General features: G+C 36.8%; 1 protein-coding gene across 3 annotated transcripts in view; it reads right to left on the reverse strand.

The window, feature by feature from the left end:
* Tfcp2 (transcription factor CP2) overlaps nucleotides 1-21,084 on the reverse strand; it is a 64,554-nt gene that overhangs the window by 22,531 nt on the left and 20,939 nt on the right. For all 3 annotated transcript variants that reach the window (XM_046436342.2, XM_046436341.2, XM_046436340.2), the window contains exons 2-3: nucleotides 1,578-1,729; nucleotides 941-1,017 (exon numbers count right to left, since the gene is read on the reverse strand). In XM_046436342.2, the coding sequence (XP_046292298.1) occupies nucleotides 941-1,017; nucleotides 1,578-1,729 (229 nt within the window). The remainder of the gene's footprint in view (nucleotides 1-940; nucleotides 1,018-1,577; nucleotides 1,730-21,084) is intronic.

Genomic DNA, 21,084 nt, shown 5'->3' on the forward strand with positions numbered 1-21,084 from the left:
TAAGTTCTCTACTGCTGAGCCACAACCCCAGCCCACATATAGTCTTTGTAGTTAACTGTTAGGACTCCTATGTGAAGCATTTCTATATGCTTCTACTCTTACACTACATAATATCTGGCTCAGTTCTTCAGGTATATATGAAAAACTCATCACATTCCCTGCTTGCTAACCAGACATAACCTGAAAACACTTAGGGTTGGTACAGCCCATTTCCATCAACTTTTCTTTTGTTACACTTCCCTTGTGGAGGTGCCTTTTAGTCCCTACCACCACTTTTACAGCTGCTCATAAAAGTCCTTTGTCCCAATTGTGTTATGATTTCTCAAAATCCTTACTGTCAGTCTAGACAAAAAGAACAACTATTCATAAATAGCAGTTTCTGTTTTCCTTGCTATAAGGACCAAGTATCCAAAGAGCCACTGAAGTTTATCTAAAGATCACAAGGAGAAGCCAGAAGAGGTAGTGCAGGCCTGTAATCCCAGTAACTTGAGAGGCTGAAGCAGGAGGATCACAAGTTTGAGGCCAATTGATCACAACTTAGCAAGACCTTGTAGCTCAGTGGTAAAGTACCCTGGGTTCAATCCCTAGCAGCACACGCAAGCACACACACACACACACACACAGTCAAGGAGGTTACTTTACTCCACCCAAAAGAACTTCACTGAGCCACGGGACTACCCTGGACATGAACTAGTAAGCCTTCTGCATCTTTGAAAAAAAACCATGTGAAGAGGGGGAGCTTAATCTGACTCCAAAGAAAAAATACACTAGCTTCACACTCCTCCAGCCAATTGTAACCGATAAGATAAACCATTAAACTCTTAATGAAAACAAAAGAATATTAGACAAAAAAGAAAGAAAGAAAGAAAGAAAAAAATCAATCAAAAAGGGTCAGTAAAAGCATATTGTACAGAAGAATGATTTACTCCTTTTCTTTTACCTTCACCAACTTGCCATTAATTTCTGGAAGTTCTCCAAGTTTCCTATTGTCTAGCATTCGAATTTCATAAGACTGCCCTAGAAAAAAAAATAATTACATAGGGTACTTATCACAAATAAACTTATCTAGGTTCAGAAAGGATAAAATTCAGTTGGCTGTATACACAGGTAACATAAGAATCAGTGACAATCTAAGGCTTTACTAGATGCTAGGCACTGTGGTAAGCACTTTCACGTAATTTTTCATGCAATTTATATAACTTTCTAAGGCATTATCAATCTCACTTTTACAGATATGGAAATTAAAACTGGAAGAGTTTAAGCAACTCATCCAAGGCCACATAACTGGCAAATAGTAGAGTTGGATAGGATAATACTTCTCAGATAGTAACCAGTGGGGACATGGATTAGAACATGGATTAGAAAGAGAGAGCTAGGAACTAAAAACAGACAGGTAGACAAAAGGAGCCAGTCATATATATCAAATGTGACATTAAAACTCAAATCTCTTAAGCAAAGCTTCTAATATGACAAAGACACTCTAGAAATATCTAAATTTTACATTAAAAATGTTTCTAATAAAATAACATGTATTCAGCAGGTCTGCGCTAATATGAATGGTTGAGGAAGCATCTAACCTTGATTGAGATAGGTCAGAGTTTCATCATGAAGTTTCACTGCTGGAGAGGTGGCAGCACAAAGCACATATTGAAAAGGTAGGATTTCATTCTCGTTATCAGGAGGCAAACTTGACTCTTCTTGCTTAAAAATGGGCAATGCAAGGACATCACTAAAATAAAACAAACAACACACTAATATCAGACAATGAGGCAAAAGCAGATTTACGGTCCAAAAAATTTAACTCCAATTTGCTTTGGAAAAGTCATAAACATTCCTTACTTTGGTACAGTTTCATCCCAACCATTCAGTTCAGATTACCTGCTGTAATAGCCCTTGACCACAACAATCTAAGTGATGACAGACATCCGCTACTAAAACCACCCAAAGACAGAATTTCTAGGAATCATTGTCAGAGGGTCCTAAGGGCTCTGAAAATTATATGCAGAATTCCAAAATGTAAATTTAGGACACTCAGGGATGTGCTTTGGATATGGTTTTAGTATGTCCCTAAAGGTTTTGAGCTGGAAGCTTGGTCCTCAGTGTGGCAATGCTGAGGTAGTAAAACCTTTAAGAGGTGACGCCTACTGGAAGGTAATTAGGTAATGGGGCACCCCTCTCAAAAGGGATGAATGCAGGTCTCTTGGGACTGCATTAGTACCTGAGAGAATGGGTTGTTATAAGGGTGCTTGGCATCTCCCTTGAATATCTTTATTAGGTACATTTCTCACCAGGCATAGCTGCAAACACCTGTAATTCCAGTTCTCTGGAGGCCAAGGCTGAAGGCTCACTAAAGCCCAGGAGTTCAGGGCAGGCCTGGGCAATATAGAGGAACCCTGTCTCTTAAAAAACAACAAATCTAAGTGTATTTCTATCACTCTGACACATTCTGATGTCATCTGCCAAGTGGCCCTCACCAAAGCCATATATCAGTGCCATGCTCTTGAATCTCTAGAAGTGTGTGCTACATAAACCTCATTTCTTTATTCTTCACCCAGCATTAGGTATTTTGTTAAAGCAACTCAAAATGGACTAATATACTCAGTACTGTATTTGCTTTCACAAAGGCAACTACAGTAACTTTATAACCACATTAGCTGATCTACTATAAGGACTAAAATAATTTTTATAATTCTTTAGAAGCCGCATAAAAAGAGCAAATCAATTACTAGTACATATTTCAAAGTGATCTAACTTTATGTGGAATAAAACTAATATTGAGATGTCCCTACTAGCTATCTCCACCAAAAAAAAAGCTTCTTATATCTATCAGGTTTCCTAAACTTGCAAACAAAAGATATACCAAAGAAATTCAATGAACTCTAGTATGCTAGGCATTCTCAGGTGCTGGGATAAGAGTACTGGATTAGGTCAGAAACTATAAATTTCAGTCCCGGAAAACTTAGGCAAATTATAAGCCAGCTTCCTTGAATCTTCATTCCTTCATCAACAAAGTGGGAACTGCATTTTATGTCAAGAACAAATAGAACTGTGTGCTAAATAAACCTCTTTTCTTTAATATTATTTTTTTTAGTTGTAGGTGAACACAATGCCTTTATTTTATATATTTTATTTTTATGTGTGCTAAGGATCGAACGCAAGGCCTCACACATTCGAAGTGAGTGCTCTACCACTGAGCTACAACCACAGCTCCTCTTTTCTTTATTCTTTATTCCAGTAACCTCAGTGATTTAGGAGGCCATGGCAGGAGGATCACAAGTTCAAGGACAGCCTCAGTAATCTAGCAGACTCTGTCTCAAAAAAACAAAAAGGGTTGGGGATGTAGCTCAGTGGTAGAACACTACTGGGTTCCATCCTGGTACTGTAAACAAACAAACAAACAAACACAGAGAAATGGATATAAAATGGGATCATCACATTGCTCTGGTGACTTTGTATATTTTTTAAATTTTTATATAATTAGAAGTTTTAAAAAAAAAGGAAAGAAAGAAAATATTGATAGGCCACAGAGTACTTCTGGTACTTCTGGATACAAAAGACAGGGAACAGGATACATGAAATAAAATAAACAATTAAGATTCCTCCAAAACCCTCATCATTATATGAAATACATGTATGAAGATGTGAATTTGGTGTCAACATACCTTATATACAATCAGAGATATGATAAATTGTGGTATAAAGGTGTGTTAAGAATTGTAATGCAAAAAATAATAATAAAAAAAATTTAAAAAGATTCCTCCAAAAGGTTAAAAGTTAGAAATCTAGTAATTCTTGTTAACATTCTCCACATTCACAAGGAAATAAACACAAACCTTATCTATAAACATTATATTATATAGAAAGTAAAATCAATTTTTTACATGAACAGAGGAAAAAACAATTCCTTTTATGTACTTATATCCCTCAGCAGTATACACCAATTCCCTAGTACATTAGATTATAGTGTGATTGTAGGCAGGCAAAAAACATATTGACAGAAAGTTGACCATATTCAAGGCTATGGGTGTAGCTCCTTGGTAGCCTGCTTACCTAGAAAGTGGACTATACTTGTGAATCTTTTTTTTTTTTTTTTTGGTACTAGGGATTAAAAACAGGGATGCTTAACCACTGAGCCACATCTCCACCCCTTTTTACATTCTATTTTGAGACAGGGTCCTGCTCTGTTGTTTAGGGCCTCACTAAGTTGCAGAGGCTGGCTTTGAATTCATGATCCTCCTGCCTCCTAAATTGCTGAGGTTATAGGTGTGTGCCACCAGGCCTGGCATGAATCTTAAAGACAACATTAAAATTCTCATTGGAAAACAAAACAAGCAGCCAATGTTCTTATTACTGGCCTAGTGTACACATGCATGATTGTACAAATTTAATGGCATGAACTCTAAAAATTTCTTTCCGATGATGTTTAAATAGCAAGGATGTATGTTATTAGTTGAATCCAGGTAGCCTAAATACAAATCAGACTTTATGAAATAGTTTCTAGTTGCTAAAAATTATTATTATTATTATTATTATTATTATTAAGACCATAAACACAAAAGGTGCTTTCCTCTTCTTAGGCCTGAACATGTATGTGTTTTGCTCATGTGGGTAGAGTTAAGAGCGGAGAAAATGGGGAATCCTTCTTCCTATCCATATTAATTTGTTATGTAAACAAATGTTCCCTGGAGAGTATGTAGAAGTACAGAAGCATAGAGTTTTCTAGAACTCTGTCCTAGTTCTCTAAAAATCAGGAAGCTACCATGGTTTCCACAAAAAATAGTATAGAAAATAAAGCAAAACATCACAAATCTTGAGAAACACAGGTACCAGTCTTTGGGAGACTTGACTGATATTATTCTCAAATTCATCACCTCTGATGATTCCTTAAAAGATTAGTGAAAATTACCAGGAATGAAGGGAAGCAGCATTTTTGCAACTGAAACAGCTCAACTCTGATTATACAGGGTTTTGGTTTTTTTGTTTTGGTTTGGTTTTTCATCTCAAATGTCACTGGCAAGCAAGGTTAACATAGAGCAACAGTTCCTAGTTTCTGCATCATGGGGATTACACTGAGCCCTCTTATGGCTAAACAAAGGATGTCACTTGGGGCTAAAATTATTTTCTTAAATATTTTATTCCATTCTAAGACAGGGTCTCACTAAATTGCCAAGGCTGGTCTCAAACTTGCCATCTGCCTGCTTCAGCCTCCTGAGTAGCTAGGATTATAGTCTTGTGCCACTGTGTCCCACTTAGGGCTAGAATTCTAAAACTGACCTCTAAAAGTTATCCCTAAACTTAACTCAAAATAGTACAGCCAAATCAAATACGTAAGATTACATTTCCTCATCAGAGATTTCAAGAATCTATAAACCCCAAGTATATTTGAATTATTCATGTTCTTGCTATATTGCATTTCTTTTACTCTATTGGGGGTACAAAAGAATAACATTTGATTCCACATTCCCAGAGATGGAGCCCAAAGATAGCTAGTACAGTTCTAGGCCCTTGCTTATTCCCAAACAAAAATACATTCAACAAAAACCAATTCTGAAAATCTGCTCTTAGAGATTAATTGAGTACAGATTAGGAAAATTCCCTCTGGTAACACTCTAAGTAGTTGCTGCCATTGTATAATTTAGAATTTTATTATATTCTCTGATTGCTTCATATACTTAATTCATTTCAATGAGGCATATGCTATTTGAAGGGATGAGTTCTCTTTTATGTGCTGAGCAAATTTGTTGATAGGATTTATACTTCATTTATTTGCATTCCCCAGAATACTCAGTGCTATATACATTGTGATCATTTTGGCATTCTTGACAACTTATCAAATCTCTTCTGAACAAATAAAAAGTTACAAAAAGCTTACTTGTTAAAGGGATAAGTTGATTTGGCTGTACTGTTTTGAGTATATGTTAAAAATGTGTACTCCCCGGTGGAAATTCACACCTGACAGTGAAGGCATGTCAGGAAAGCATTTGAGTGGAAGTAAAAGAGGAACAGAAGCAATATGAAGAGTGAGCTTTCCTAAACATAACTAGGATTCCGTGAAGAACTGCTATTGCCCAGTTAATAGGGCAGCCCCTGAACAATCTCAACGAAATCATAAGTATGGCCTAACTTTCTCCCTTCAGGCCTATCAGCTGCTAAGATGCTCTCCTCCAGAAAGAGCCTGGGAAAGGGAAGGGGACAGGACAAGCAGCAGATAAGCATCTAAGTAGGTTAGAAACTAACTTGGGACAATAAGATGTCATGAACTTCAACTACCCTATATGTAACTTTCATTTACTCTCCAAAATGATGAAAATAAAGCATATAAAACAAAAACATTCTAATATACCTAAGTCGGCTACTGCATGAAGTGGCAAGAACTTAAGAGACTAAGGACAGCCTCAAAAGAAAAAAAAATCCAGTAAATTATTTGTAGTAACAACCTTAAAGATGAGAGGTATTAAATAAAATTATAGAAGGCCATTGTTTTGGACTAAGCTCCTTTACTAAGCCCCAACTGTCTAAACTAAAAATCAACATGGAGTCACTTATGCTATGGTATACTCTCACAAGTTGAAACTAAGCTCTTTATCTTTCCTTCTGATAAATCAGAATTATTAATGAAATTCCCTCTGCCTTAGGTCTTTCACAGAAAAAGATAACCTGATGGTAAAGTACCCGGGTAGTAACCAGTTATTTTCCTATTGTTTTGCCTCCCTTCCTGTTGTTGCTGCCTTACCAATCCACTTTAGTTTCTTTTCTTTTTTAGTAGATGGACACAATACCTTTATTTAATTAATTTATTTATTTTTATGTGGTGCTGAGGATTGAACCCAGGGCCTCGTATGTGCTGGATGAGAGCTCTTCTGCTGAGCCACAACCCCAGCCTATTTAGTTTCTTGTTTCTGCTTTCTTCAGCATTTTTCTGCCTATAAAACCAACCTCTTCTGCTCAGCTCATCAGAGAACACTTATTCTACCTTATGGAATTAAGTATTTCCTGATGTTAGAATCAAAATTGAAGCCAATAAAGATCTTTAAAGCCAGGTGCCGTGACACATACCTGGAGCCCTAGCTAACTGGAAGCCTAGGAAAGGAAGGTTGCTTTAGCCCAGGAGTTTGAGGTTAGCTTGGGCAACACAGTGAAAGCACCTCTCTCAAGAAAATAAATAAGTAAAGGATCTTTAAACTAAATTGTAATTTTATTTGACAGAGGAAAGTAGACCGGTTTCCTAAAATTTATGGGAAGGATATAAGGCTAGATCAAGGAGGAAAACTGGTAAGGAGTATGGTCAGAGTTTTAACATGAAGCCAGTGAGATTTCCTGACTACCTAATAAAGGCAAAAATTAGCTTATCTTCTTGGCAGAAATCCTCTATCACAAATAATGATAAAAGATTGCTACTACTAAAAACTCTCATTCAACTAAAAGTCAAAATATATGGCATTAAAATTTTGCCTTGCTCTATCACAAGAAAGTAGAAGAAATGTGTAGAATTATAATTCTGAACTTATTTGGAATAAGAAGAAACTGATCAGGAAAAAAAAAAAAAACCACGTGGTGGGAGGCACCAAAGAAAGTAACAGGTCCAACAGGCAGGGAGAACATGAAGCATGGCCAGTTGTGGTCCCTGGACCCTAAGAGTATAGGATTCAAATAGCTCAAGAGATAGAAACCCAGCCCAAGGTCTGAGATAATAAAAGGAAAGTCAATAAGATAGAAGTTCTAAAAAATGAAATTCTGGCACTCTCACATAGATTATCTGAGATAGAAGGAAAACAGAAGGGAGGTAAAGAAACAAAGATTATCAAGTCAGAATTAGATGAACCTATAGTGTGTATGTGCATATGTGTGTGTGTGTGTGTGTGTGTGAGAGAGAGAGAGAGAGAGAGAATCAACTTTTTTAAAGGAAATGGTATAGCCACATGCAGTGGTGCACATCTGGAGGCTGAGGCAGGAGGATTGGAAGTTCAAAGCAACTTAGAAAGGCCCTAGGAAACTTAGACCCTGTCTCAAAATAAAAAATAAAAAGGTATATGAAAGAAGATTGAGCTTAAGCCCAAAATGTGCTGAGACTTGCAAAAAAGGTAAGGTAAATACAGACCCATTCTTAGATGTAATCACTAATTAACATGAAGCTAAGACAGAAGAACAACTTAATTCCTGTTTTTCTTCTTTTCTGTCAAGAAAAATAATCTTAAGAGTAGGGAAAAAAAACAAATATAAGGAAAAGTAAATTAATGACCAAAATAAATAAGGAGCATGTCAAAGAATGTCTATATGTTTAAATGAATGAAAATCTCCTGGATGAATCATATGCCAGGAGAATTTGCAGATAAGATCTATGAGTGACACTTTGTAAACTCAAACAAACCTCATGATTCTAATGAAGCCAAATACCACTTTAGCTTTTTTGGTTCTCTCTTTTGTTTTCTTTCTTTCTTTTTTTTTTTTGTACTGGGGATTGAACCCAGAGGTGCTTTACTACTAGGCTATATCCCCACTCCATTTTATTTTTTATTTTGAGGCAAGGTCTTATTTACCCTCAGCCTCTGGAGCAGCTAGGATTACAGGCACATGACGCCATGTCTGACACTAATTTCTTTTTACTTATGCCTAATTTGCAGCTGAATAGTTGCTGAATTGTTCCTGTTTAACTGCAACAGAACAAATACTGAAACAAAGGTATGTGTATTGGGTGAGGGGAAGGGGTTGAAAATAAATAAAATCTAGCCAGGTGCAGTGGCACATGCCTGTTATCCCAGCTACTCTAGAGGCTGAGGCATGAGGATTCCAAGTTAGAGGCCAGCCTAGCTAGCATAGGCAATTTAGGGAGACCATGTCTCAAAATAAAAAATAAGAAAGTAAAAAGGACTGGGGATGTAGTTCAGTGGTAAACTGCCTCTGGGTTTAATCCCCAGGACCAAATAAATCAATAAAATCTAGGCAATTCAAATGTAACCTTATATTTTATATACCACTAAAACTGCATAATATTTCATGATTAGATTGCTACATGTGCCTTTGAGAGCTAATCTCCAAAAATGCCATCTAATGATTTAATATTCTTCCAACACCCTTTCAGGACTGGGGTGTAACTCAGTGGTAGAGACCTTGCCTAGCATACTCAAGGCCCTGGCTTCCATTCCCAGCACTGCAAAAACAACAAATAGACCCTTTTATAGTCACCTTTTCATACTGAATCTGGTGAGTTGCTTTAACAGAATGTGAAAAAATAACTGTGCTAGTCCTGGCCTAGGGACTAATCTTTGCAGATTATTAGCAATCTTTTCACCTTTGTACTTTTGGGAACCCTGAACTGCTAGGTAAAAAGTCTGGCTACTCTGTTGGAGCAACTATACAAAGCAGTTACAAAGAGAGAAGGACCCTGAGACTACCTAGAAGGAGGGGCAAGCCAAATCAGTGTCCAAGCAGAGTCTAGGACTAGACCTGTGAGTGTTCCATCTTGGATGCTCCAGCCTAGGTTCCCAGATGACTGTAGCCTTAGGTGACACCAATGAAGCAGAACTGTATAATCAACTCACAGATTCTTAAGAAATCACAAAGTGTTGGGTTAAGCCACTAAGTTTTGGTGGCAGTTTGTTACACAATAAGATAGCAGAACAGTCTCCAATTTCAAAGTTTCTGAAGAATTCTTTGCTCTACAACAAACTTAACAGTGGTGGTGAGTATGCAAAGCAAGATACTAAGTCAACTTGACTTAGAGTAGATCCATTAAAAACAAAAACACACAGAAAAAAAGAGGAGTACATTCTAAAAGCTAGTGTAGGAAAAACATGCAACAAAGCATATAACCATCTCAGAATACAGTATGACAACCCAGCTTTACTTATATTACCTTTCATCTTTTTACTTTAATTTTTTGCAGTACTGGGGTTTAAACTCGAGGTGCTCTATAATCCCTGGCCCTTTTTATCTTATTTTGAGACAGGGTCTCACTAAATTGTCCAGGATGTCCATGAACTTGCAATCCTTCTGCCTCAGTCTTCTAAATTGCTAGGATTACATGCATGAGTCACTGCACCCACTCCTTATACTATCTTTTATTTATTTTTTTCCAAGTAAGACAAACTCTGGGCTCTAGCAAATAAGCCAAATGAGTTCCAGTATCTGAGGATCCAGATAATTTTGTCCCTAATAACTATTTTCTGTCCACTAAGGGTCACTGTATTGTAAATTTTATGCAATGATATTCTGGTAAATGTTTAACAAATGTTTCTCCAGAAAAAAAGAAAAAAAAAACAGCAATTCGGATTTGTGGTGTTTTCTGATTTCCACATTAGAAATTTTCCTGATAGGGCTGGGGATGTGGCTCAAGCGGTAAAGCACTCGTCTGGTGTGCGCGGGGTGCTGGGTTTGATCCTCAGCACCACATAAAAATAAAGATGTTGTGGCCACCAAAAACTGAAAAATAAATATTAAAAAATTCTCTCTTATATTATCTTTTAAAAGAACAAGTCAATGCTATAAAACCTTGGACTATATTACCAATAAAATATACCCATTTTTACTCTTTAAATAGAGAAACAATATTAAAGAATTTGAATATGCCAGAGAAAAAGGTACACTCATATACTGCTGATGGGACTGCAAATTGGTGCAAATCTCCAATTTGGAGATTTCTTGGAAAATTGGGAATGGAACCACCATTTGACCCAGCTATCCCTCTCCATGGTCTATATCCAAAGGACTTAAAAACAGCATACTACAGGGATGCACCACATCAATGTTTATAGCAGCACAACTGACAATAGCTAAACTGTGGAACCAACTTCAATAGATGAATGGATTAAAAAAATGTGGCATATATACACAATAGAATATTAATCAGCAATAAAAGAGAACAAAAATCATGGCATTTGCAGGTAAATGGATGGAGTTAGAGAAGATAATGCTAAGTGAAGTGAGCCAATCCCAAAAAAACAAATGCCAAATGTTTACTTTGATATAAGGAGGCTGATTCACAGTGGGATAGAGAGCAGGAGCATGGGAGGAATAGATGAACTCTAGATAGGGCAGAGGAGTTGGAGGGGAAGGGAGGAAGCATGGGGTTATTAATGAGGGTGGAATGTGTTGTTCATTATTATCCAAAGTACAGATATAAAGACACGAATTGGTGTGAATATACTGTGTATACAACCAGAGATATGAAAAATTGTGCTCTATATGTGTAATAAGAATTATAATGCATTCTGCTGTCATATATAAATAAAAAATAAATTAAAAAAAGAGAATATCAGCTATTAAAAAAATTTGAATATGCCAAGATCCAAATAAATAAGCAACTGAGTAAAAAACAAAAGTGTGAGAAAAAATGAGGAAATAACTGTGAATAATAATCAGTCTGGCCCCATTAAGGGAATGACAAGACAATCACCTCTTGCCCTCCAAAATCTCATGCTATAGTTTTGCAGCTTTCAAACCTCCTTGAAAAGTCATTTGGTAAGCCATTTTATATTAAGACCCAGTACATAAATACAAGTTTGTGGGGGAAAAAAGGGAGGACTGTGGGGAGAAAACAAACAGGGATATTATTTACTTAAATTGATAATTAAACAAATACAAAAGCTCATGCAGACTTATAAAGATAGTACTTAATAGAAAAGTGACTCTCAATGGAGAGAGGATGGGAACAAGAAAAACAGCAGAATGAATCAGACATAACTTTCCCATGTTCATATATGAATACACAACCAGTGTAACACCACATCATGTACAACTGCAAGAATGGGAAGTTATACTACATGTAGGTATAATATGTCAAAATACACTCTACTCTCATGTATCTAAAAAGAACAAATTTAAAAAAAAATTTAAAAAGTGACTCTTCCCCTGGAGCTGGGGTTGTAGCTCAGTGGTAGAGTGCTTGCCTAGCATGTGTGAGGCACTGGGGTTTGATTCTCAGCACTGCACATAAATTAATAAATAAAATAAAGGTCTGTCAACAACTAAAAAATATATATATTTTGAAAAAAAGTGACTCTTCCTCACCCTCTCATTTATAAGCTCAGATAACATAACTCTCATTACAAAGCAAGAAAGAATGCTATTAAATCTACTATCCACCATATTTGTACTAAAAACCATCTTAAAAATGGTAATCCGGGGCTGGAGATGTGGCTCAAGTGGTAGTGCACTCGCCTGGCATGCATGCGGCCCGGGTTCGATCCTCAGCACCACATATAAACAAAAATGTTGTGTCCGCCGAAAACTGAAAAATAAATATTAAAAAATTCTCATTCTCTCTCTCTCTCTCTCTCTCTCAAAAAAAAAAAAAATTGTAATCCAAATCCTGCTCTATAAGAAAATATTTGGAAATAAATGTTTTCATTTCATCTTCTGCTGTATTTGTATACTGCATTACTAAATTCAAAGTCAAGTGTGTATAGAAGACATAAATATCAGTGGCTTTCAATCTTGGCTGCACATTAATGTCACCTGGGGAGCTTTTAAAAATCCCTTCCAGTCCATATCCAACATCAATCAAATTAGAATGTAGGGAAGGGGTTGGTGAGTTTAATTACTCAGTGCTGTCTTAATAAGCCAAGGTAACAGGTTTGATCTCTGTGTCATCTAGGAGGAACACCATTTTATACCAAGACCTGATTTTGCAGAGGTCCCCAGTGAGTCTTCTGAAACACACATAGGGTGAGGGAGTTTGTTCAGTTCTATGTATATGTATCACTGCTACTGAGGTACACTTAACTTGACACTGGATCAGGACATCTCTTCAAAACTTATTTTTTAAAAAATAAGTCAGCAAATAGTCTTTGAGCAACTATTATATTCTGGGTCCTATTTTAGGTGGTTGAAGTATAGCAAAAACAAATTAAAGATAAGGTTCCAGGCTAGAGTTGTGGCTCAGTGGTAGAGTGCTTGCCTAGCACAAGTGAGGTCCTGCCTAGGTTCGATCTTCAGCACCACATAAAAATAATAATAATGGTATTGTGTCCATTTACAACAACAACAACAACAAAAATTACAAAAAATAAAAATAAAAAGATAAGGTTCCCTTACAAAGCCCGGCATCATTGTCAAATAAGTTTCTTTTTGTCCAGCAACAAATCATACTAAATTATTCTGCAAATACCTATTGTTTTCTTCCTATCCAGTCACTGTCTTTATGGTTCTACTAAGATTCAAGAGAGCATAAATGAACTATTTAAAAAAAATATAGTAAAAACGATGTAACTCAAAAGGGTCTAGCAGGTTTCTAGTGCATATTTTACGTAACTCTGCCTTGAATAGTTCAACTATATCCCCTCCAACTTCAAGCCTAAAAATGGACTGTTGAGTGTGGTGCTAAAACACAGTGAGAAGTAGATAAAAACTATACCATAGCTGAATTTTATGCTGCCCTGATAGAAATGCTAGTCATCTGACTGTCTTTCTCTGGGAATACTGTTTCTGGAAATTTTTTCTATATTTCAAACTGGGATTAATGTTATTAAACACTTTCAGAAGAGCTTCAAGAGCATAAATTATTCTGCTTCCTCAGGAGAGTTATAAGATCAGTTTGATATCAGTTACAAAATACCAGATGTATATTCATTAGGAACATCTCAAAGTTTATCAAAAAAATGAAGCTGATTTACCCTTTTTCCTCCTCAAGTCATTGAGTCCCTCACATTTCTACCCTGCTAAATTACTTACCAATTAACACTTATTTACTTCTATAAGCAAAGTCACTAAAAACTTGTAATTTGAATCTATCTGCTATCTTAGTTTTGGAAGCTGAAAAGGGTTGGGGATGTGACGCAGTAGTAGGGTACTTGTCTAGCATGTGCATGTCACTGGGTTCAACCCCCAGTACTAAAAAAAGAAACAAATTTACTTCTGGAGAGCTTATAGGACATTAAGATTTAATCAAAGAAATCTCAATTAGCAAAGCCCTACCTCAGGAAATGTGCCAGATATAGGTTTCCTTTCTCAGTTTTTTTCCATACATTATAGGATTAGTTCTCACCAGCCTACCAGTCTCATTAAACCACTGCTAATTGAAAATATCATCTGTGGCATCATTAGTACTAGGTTCATTTATTAAGTTTCTAAAATCACTGACTTCACAGTTAGGGGGAAAAAAAGGCAATTTGCAACAATATTCATGGGCTATATCTTCCAGGGAATTTGACAATTTTGATATACAAAGTAGAATAAAATTTTGATATACAAAGTAGAATACATTTCTGTATTCAAAGATATGATATCATTGTAATATGTCAGACCTAATTGGAAAAACAGCAACAAGAACTGTTTTTGTTCTCCTGTGACTTAGGGAAACCATTCTTGTTCTTTTATGATGGTGTGCCTCAAAAAAAACTATTTCTTCTTCTTCTTTCATTCTTTTTCTTTTCTTTTTTTTTTTTTTTTTTTGTACTGGAGATTGAACCCAGGGGTGCTTTACCACTTAGCCACACCCCTATCCCTTTTTCGTATTTTTCAAAGACAGAGTCTCCCTAATTTACAGAGGCTGGCCTTGAACTTGCAATACTCCTGCCTCAGTCTCCTGAGTTGAAGGGATTATAGGTGTGTGCCAAAACTTTTTAGGTCTAAAATGTTTACCAGTGTTTGTCAGGTAGAACTTAAAAAAGGAAAAGAGAGGGAAGTACAGTGATAAATAAGATTAAAAACACAATTTTATGAGCATTATGTGCCTTATGTTTTAGGCCATGGGGAAACAGTAAAAAAGTGAGAAAATTTTAACCAAGTTTTATCATTCAATGCCTGGCAAAAACAGCACCTGTTTGAAATAATCCTGGGAGGGAAAATATGATGATAACTAGAACTAGATTTAAGGGTTTGAATTTTGGCTTCACCAGGATTGAGCAAGTTACTGAGTCTCTCTCTGTTTCTCTTTAAAATGGAGATAATAGTAAAAGTACTTTACTTCATGAAGTTGCCACCTCTTAGAAAACAAACTGAAGTAAAAATGGGAGTTCATAACCCACTCGAATCAAATGTATGAAAAATGATGTCAAGAGCTATGTAATGTTTTGAACAACTAATAATAAAAAAAATTTAAAAAAATAAAATTAAAAAAAAAAAAGAAAACAAACTGAAGATAGGGAGATCAGATGAAGGCTAATGCAACAGTCTAGGTAAAGTCAATGCCAAAGTTCCCATTCAATGCTCTAGATATTTGTACTCTATACACTAATGGAATGAGTATCAATCAACTATCACTTAACTAATTACATTACAATTGAACCTGAAAAAAGATGGTAGCTGATTCCCCTGCCCAGAAGGCTGAATTTCTAGATTTCTGCATGGTTCTTGTTCATCATTTAGGTCTGTACTAAAGTGTCACCTCTGCAGAGACACCTTTACTGGCCACTCTACCTAAAGTAGACCATATATATTTTTATGACAATTGTTTCAAAATTTTCTTATCTGGGCTGGGTTGTGGCTCAGGGGTAGAGCGCTTGCCTAGCATGTGTGAGGCACTGGATTCGATCCTCAGCACCACATAAAAATAAATAATTAAAGTTATGACCATCTATGACTAAAAAAATATTTTTTTAAAAAATTTCTTATCTGTTTAATAGTCTCTTCTGTTTTCCCCATAAGAATGCAAGATCCATTCCTGCAAGGATCTTATTGTTCTGTCACCCTAGCATCAACAAGGTCCGTGGGGGTGGGTGTATATAGCTCAGTGGGAGAACACTTCCTTGCATGTATGAGGCCCTGGGTGGGTGTTCAATCCCCAACACCCAACACCAATAAATAAATAAATAAATAAAAATAAAGTCTGGGGTAGTAGGTACTCATAAAACATGGTTTTGAGAAATGACTAGAATAAGTTGGGCACAGTGGCACACACCTGTAATCCCAGCAGCTGGAGAGGCTGAGACAGGAGTTCAAAGCCAACCTCAGCAAAAGTGAGGCATTAAGCAACTTGGTGAGACCCTGTCTCTAAATAAAATACAAAAATAGGGCTGCAGGTGTGGCTCTGATCAAGTGCCCCCGATTTCAACCCCCAGTACCGCCCCCAAAGGACTAAAATAATAATAAAATGCCTGTTAGGCAATCTGCATCTTTATGATAAGCTACTCAGCAAGCCTGACTGGGTTACAAATATAAATGAACGGTCAAGAAAAAGCTGCTACCAATTATTATCAAATCTGTACTGAACACTTGGCTGTCCTCAACCTCTGTGAAGTGTTCCAGAATATTTTCCTCTTACTTGCAACTGCCTCTCCACATACAGTTTAATTTATTCAATCTTACGTATACTTAAGCATCTTACACTACCACCCCTGATTCATTCCTCAGGCTCTAACTGAAGTACACTATGGAAAGTAGTGGTTATGGTCACCAATGACTTCCACACAGCGAAACTCTCTGATCGTTTCTCAGGTCTAATCTTACTTTTGCTTTGAAGAGACAGGTCTCTTCAACACAGCTATCTCCTAAATTCACCTGTCTCCTCCATGGCCTGAACAGACATTCCTAATTTTCTTCTTTCTCTACAGCCTTCTCAACTCTCTGTGTCAGCCCCTTCTCCTCCACAAAACCTCACAACTTGGTTTTGGCTATTTTATTTCTATACTCCCAAATGATCTCACTAACTCTCGTACATTTAAGTGCCACTGTATTCTCGTGACTCTCAAATGTGTCTACTAGGTAAAGACTTCTGTATTGTATAGTATTCTAGATTTACCTACTTAAATACCTTTTTTAAAAAAATATCTCTAGGGACATCAAATGGACCAGATCCAATACAGAACTCTCGATCTTCCTCCACACGTGCCAAGCCTACCCCCATCCTCACTAAAAGACAACAGATGTCCATCAAAATGCTCCAACTAGAATTCTTGGAGGCATCCCAGATTGATCATTTTTTCTTGTCCTCATGTCCATTAGCAAGTCCCAAATGTATCCTAGGTTCACCTTTTCTTCAATGAAGAATAAAAATGGTAGGAGGAACAGAGCAACTGCATACATACAGTAGGAGCTGGGCCATCTACCAACATGTAGGGTGGCTTTCCTGGCTGGCTTCCATCTAGTGACAACAGCCAGTACCTACAAGACCATCATCCAGGATCCTGCAGGCAAGGTATTGGTAACCTGCAGGGACACTACAAGATATAAGGTAGAAACTGTAATACCTTGAATCCACACTGCCAGAGAGTAAGACACACAGACAATATGAAGAAACAAGGGAAGAAAGTGCCTGAAACAAACCAAGCTGATACAATAACAGATAGCACAGTAGATGAAATGTCAGAGGAGAAGTTCAGAATGTACATAATTAAAATGATCTGCGAAGCAAAGAATAAAATAAGAGAGCAAATATAGGCAACAATTGACTGCTCCAACAAAGAAATGAGAGAAAATACAGGCAGCAAAAGATTACTTCAAGAAAGAGATTGAAACTCTGAAATAAACCAAACAGAACTCCTTAAAATGAAGGAAACAATAAACCAAGTAAAAAATTCAATAGAAAGTATCAACAACAGACTAGATCATTTGGAAGACAGAACCTCAGGGAATAAAAACAAAATATATACTCTTGAAAATAAAGTTGACCACATAGTGAAGACTGCGAGAAACCATGAACAGAAACTCCAAGAATTATAAGACAACATAAAAAGACCAAATCTAAGAATTATCAGGCTAGAGGAAGGCACAGAAATACAAACCAAAAGAATGCAAATTCTCTTCATTGAAATAATATCAGAAAATTTATCAAACATGAAATCAATTGGAAAATCAAATACAAGAGGCTTACAGGACGCCAAATGTACAAAATTAAAACAGATCCACACCAAGGCACATTACAATGAAAATGCCTAGCATACAGAATAAGAATAGAATTTTAAAAGCCACAAGAGAAACGTTTCATATTACATATGGGGGAAACCAATTCAGATCTCAAATTTCTCAACCCAGACCATCAAAGCTAGGAGATCCTGGAAAAACACATACCAAGCTCTGAAAGAAAATGAATGCCAACCAAGAATCTTATATCCAACAAAATTAAGCTTTGTATTTGATGATGAAATAAAAACCTTCAAAGATAAACAAAAATTAAAAGATTTACAATGAGAAAGCCTGCACTACAGAATATTCTCAGCAAAATATCTCATGAGGAAGAAATGAAAAAATAACAATGAAAATCAGCAGAGGGAGTAACTACACTAAAGGAAAATGCAATCAAAGGAGAAACCAACTCAACTTAAAAACCAAAAACAAACCCAAATGACAAGAAATATAGACCATGTCTCATTAATAATCCTGAAAGTCAATGGCCTAAACTCATCAATTAAAAGATATAGAGGATTGGATTAAAAAAAAAAAAAAAAGACCCAACAATACGCTGCCTTCAACAGACTCATCTCATAGGAAAAGACATATACAGACTGAAGGTGAAATTATGGGAAAAAACATATCACTCATATGGGCCACATAAATAAGCAGGGGTTTCCATCCTAATATCAGATAAAATGGACTTCAAACTAAAGTTAGTTAGAAGAGAGAAAGAAGAACATTTCATACTGCTTAAGAACATTTCATATACATCAAGAAGACATAACAATAATAAATATATATGCCCCAAACAATGGAGCATCTATGTATGTAAAACAAACCCTTCTCAATTTCAAGAAGCAAATAGATCACAACACAATAATACTGGGTAACTTTAACATACCTCTCTCACCACTAGATACATCTTCCAAACAAAAACTAAACAAGAAACTATAGAACTCAATAATATAATAAATGACTTAAACTTAACAGACATATTATTATAGAGTATTTCATCCACCAAAGAGCCAATATACCTTCTTCTCTGCAGCACATGGATTCTTCTCTAAAATAGACCATGTATGGGTTGGGGTTGTGGCTCAGCAGTAAAGCATTCACCTGGCACATGTGAGGCACTGGGTTTGATCCTCAGCATCACATAAAATTAAAATAAATAAAATAAAAGCATTGTACCCATTAAAAAAAAATAGACCATATATTATGCTACAAACAATTCTTGGCAAATACAAAAAAATAGAGACACTATGCTGTATTCTATCAGATCATAATGAAATGAAACTAGAAATCAATGATTAAATAAAAAATAGAAGCTACTCCAACATCTGGAGACTAATATAATATTGAATGAGCAATGGATAGCAGAAGACATCAGGGAGGAGATAAAAAAATTCTTAGAGGTAAATGAGAACACTGATACAATGTATCAAAATCTCTAGGACATGATGAAGGCAGTGCTAAGAGGAAAGGTCTTGCATTAAGTTCATTCATTAAAATAATAAAAAGTCTGCTGAGAGCCATAGCCAAGTAGGAATGACACATGGCATTTTTGGTTGAAAGGTGACACCAGCAAGCCACTGAGATGATAATGATTATGTTAAGATGTGCATTCAATTGGAGATTAGACCCCTGCTGTCCGCCTCGCCTCGAGCTCTCTTGGGACTCCCGGAGAGTTCCCATTGGTTGGGGAAGTGTGGTAGGAGGGAATTCCGGAGGAGTGATTTCCTGTTGGTGTAGTGTGTCCCGAAAAAAGGCCGCGGGCGTGGCATTCGCGGGAGTTTTGGAAATAAAGTTTGTTCCTGCTTGAGTGGTTCTTGATTTTGTGCCCAGCCAGACTGCGGCATTTGGCGGCCCGTACGGGGAACACTTAAAGCTCGGAGGTAAGTGAAATTGCTCGCCCCTGAGGGAAGGCGAGAGAATGGGTGACCATTTCAAAAAACAATGTGTTCTTGTTTTGATTTATTTTGTTTTTGTTTCAAGCTGCCTATCCCTAGAACTTTCTCAGGCAAACTAGGAAAAATGGTTGGCTCAAGGTTTGAAGTTGTTTGGCCCTGAGGAAGAGAAAATTGATACAACGATTTTTTGTTCCGTTTTTGTTTCATTCAGTTTCAGTTTTGTTTGTGTTATCTTATTGGGTTACGTTATCTTTATAATAGATTAGAAATTAGTAAAAAACAAACCGAAAAGATGTTAAGTAAATTGTTAGAGGTTCAGACCATGGAGAAAGACACTTTAGATCAAGCAAAAGAGAAGGTCTCTCGAGCTAGTCAGACAGAGGAAGAAAATTTAAAGGAAAAGGGGCTATTAGGAAAAAAGCTACAATAGGAGGCTGCTGCTAACACCGTTCTATCACCAGAGGGCGTAATTCAACCAACAGCTCCACCTATGGAGACAGCTGAGTGGCCCTCAACCCCTGTAGTTGATAAATGGGATCCTGAGACAGGACCTCAAAGATTAGCATGCCCTGTACTTGAGCAGACAGGAAGGCAGCGAATTCACCGTGCTTTAGATTTCAAAACAGTGAAGCAGTTAAAGGAGGCTGTAACAACCTATGGTCCCCAAGCACCCTTCACTGTAAGCATGGTCAAATCCATTACCAACTTGGACATGACGCCAGCAGACTGGACTAGCATGTGTAAATCTGTGCTAAATGGAGGACAATATTTGTTATGGAAGGTTGCCAATGAGGAATTTTGCACGGAGACAGCTAGGCGAAATGCAGCAGCTGGTTACCCTCAAAGAAATCTAGATATGTTGTTAGGAAAAGGACCTTATGAGGGTCAACGGCAACAAATTGAATATGATCCTGCTATATATGCACAAATTGCTGCAGACGCAGTTAAGGCATGGAAGACTTTACAAGGACATGGAGATTTACAAGGTCAATTATCTATGGTAATACAGAGAGCTAATGAACCTTACGCTGAATTTGTAGATAGGCTTATTCAAACAGCTGCCAGAGTTTTTTGGGATACAGAACAAGCAACGCCATTAATAAAACAACTGGATTATGAGCAAGCAAATCGTTGCTGAAGAGAGGTCATTAGACCATGGAAACATGAAGATTTAAACACATATATAAAATTATGTAGAGATATTAATGAACAAGGGCAAGTCTTGGCAGCTGCAGTACAACAGGCTTTAGATGCCAGGCCAAAAACATGCTATAATTGTGTACAAACAGGACATTTTAAAAGGAATTGCCCCATTGGAGGAGGGTTTAACAAAACTAGGTATCAAAGGAGTAGAATACGGGGTATTTGCCCACGATGCCATAAAGGGAGACATTGGGCTAATGAATGC

The sequence above is a fragment of the Marmota monax genome, unplaced genomic scaffold (genome assembly GCF_021218885.2).
Source record: "Marmota monax isolate L192 unplaced genomic scaffold, Marmota_monax_Labrador192_F-V1.1 WCK01_AAM20220418_F8-fsc00012, whole genome shotgun sequence".
Taxonomy (NCBI): Eukaryota; Metazoa; Chordata; class Mammalia; order Rodentia; family Sciuridae; genus Marmota; species Marmota monax.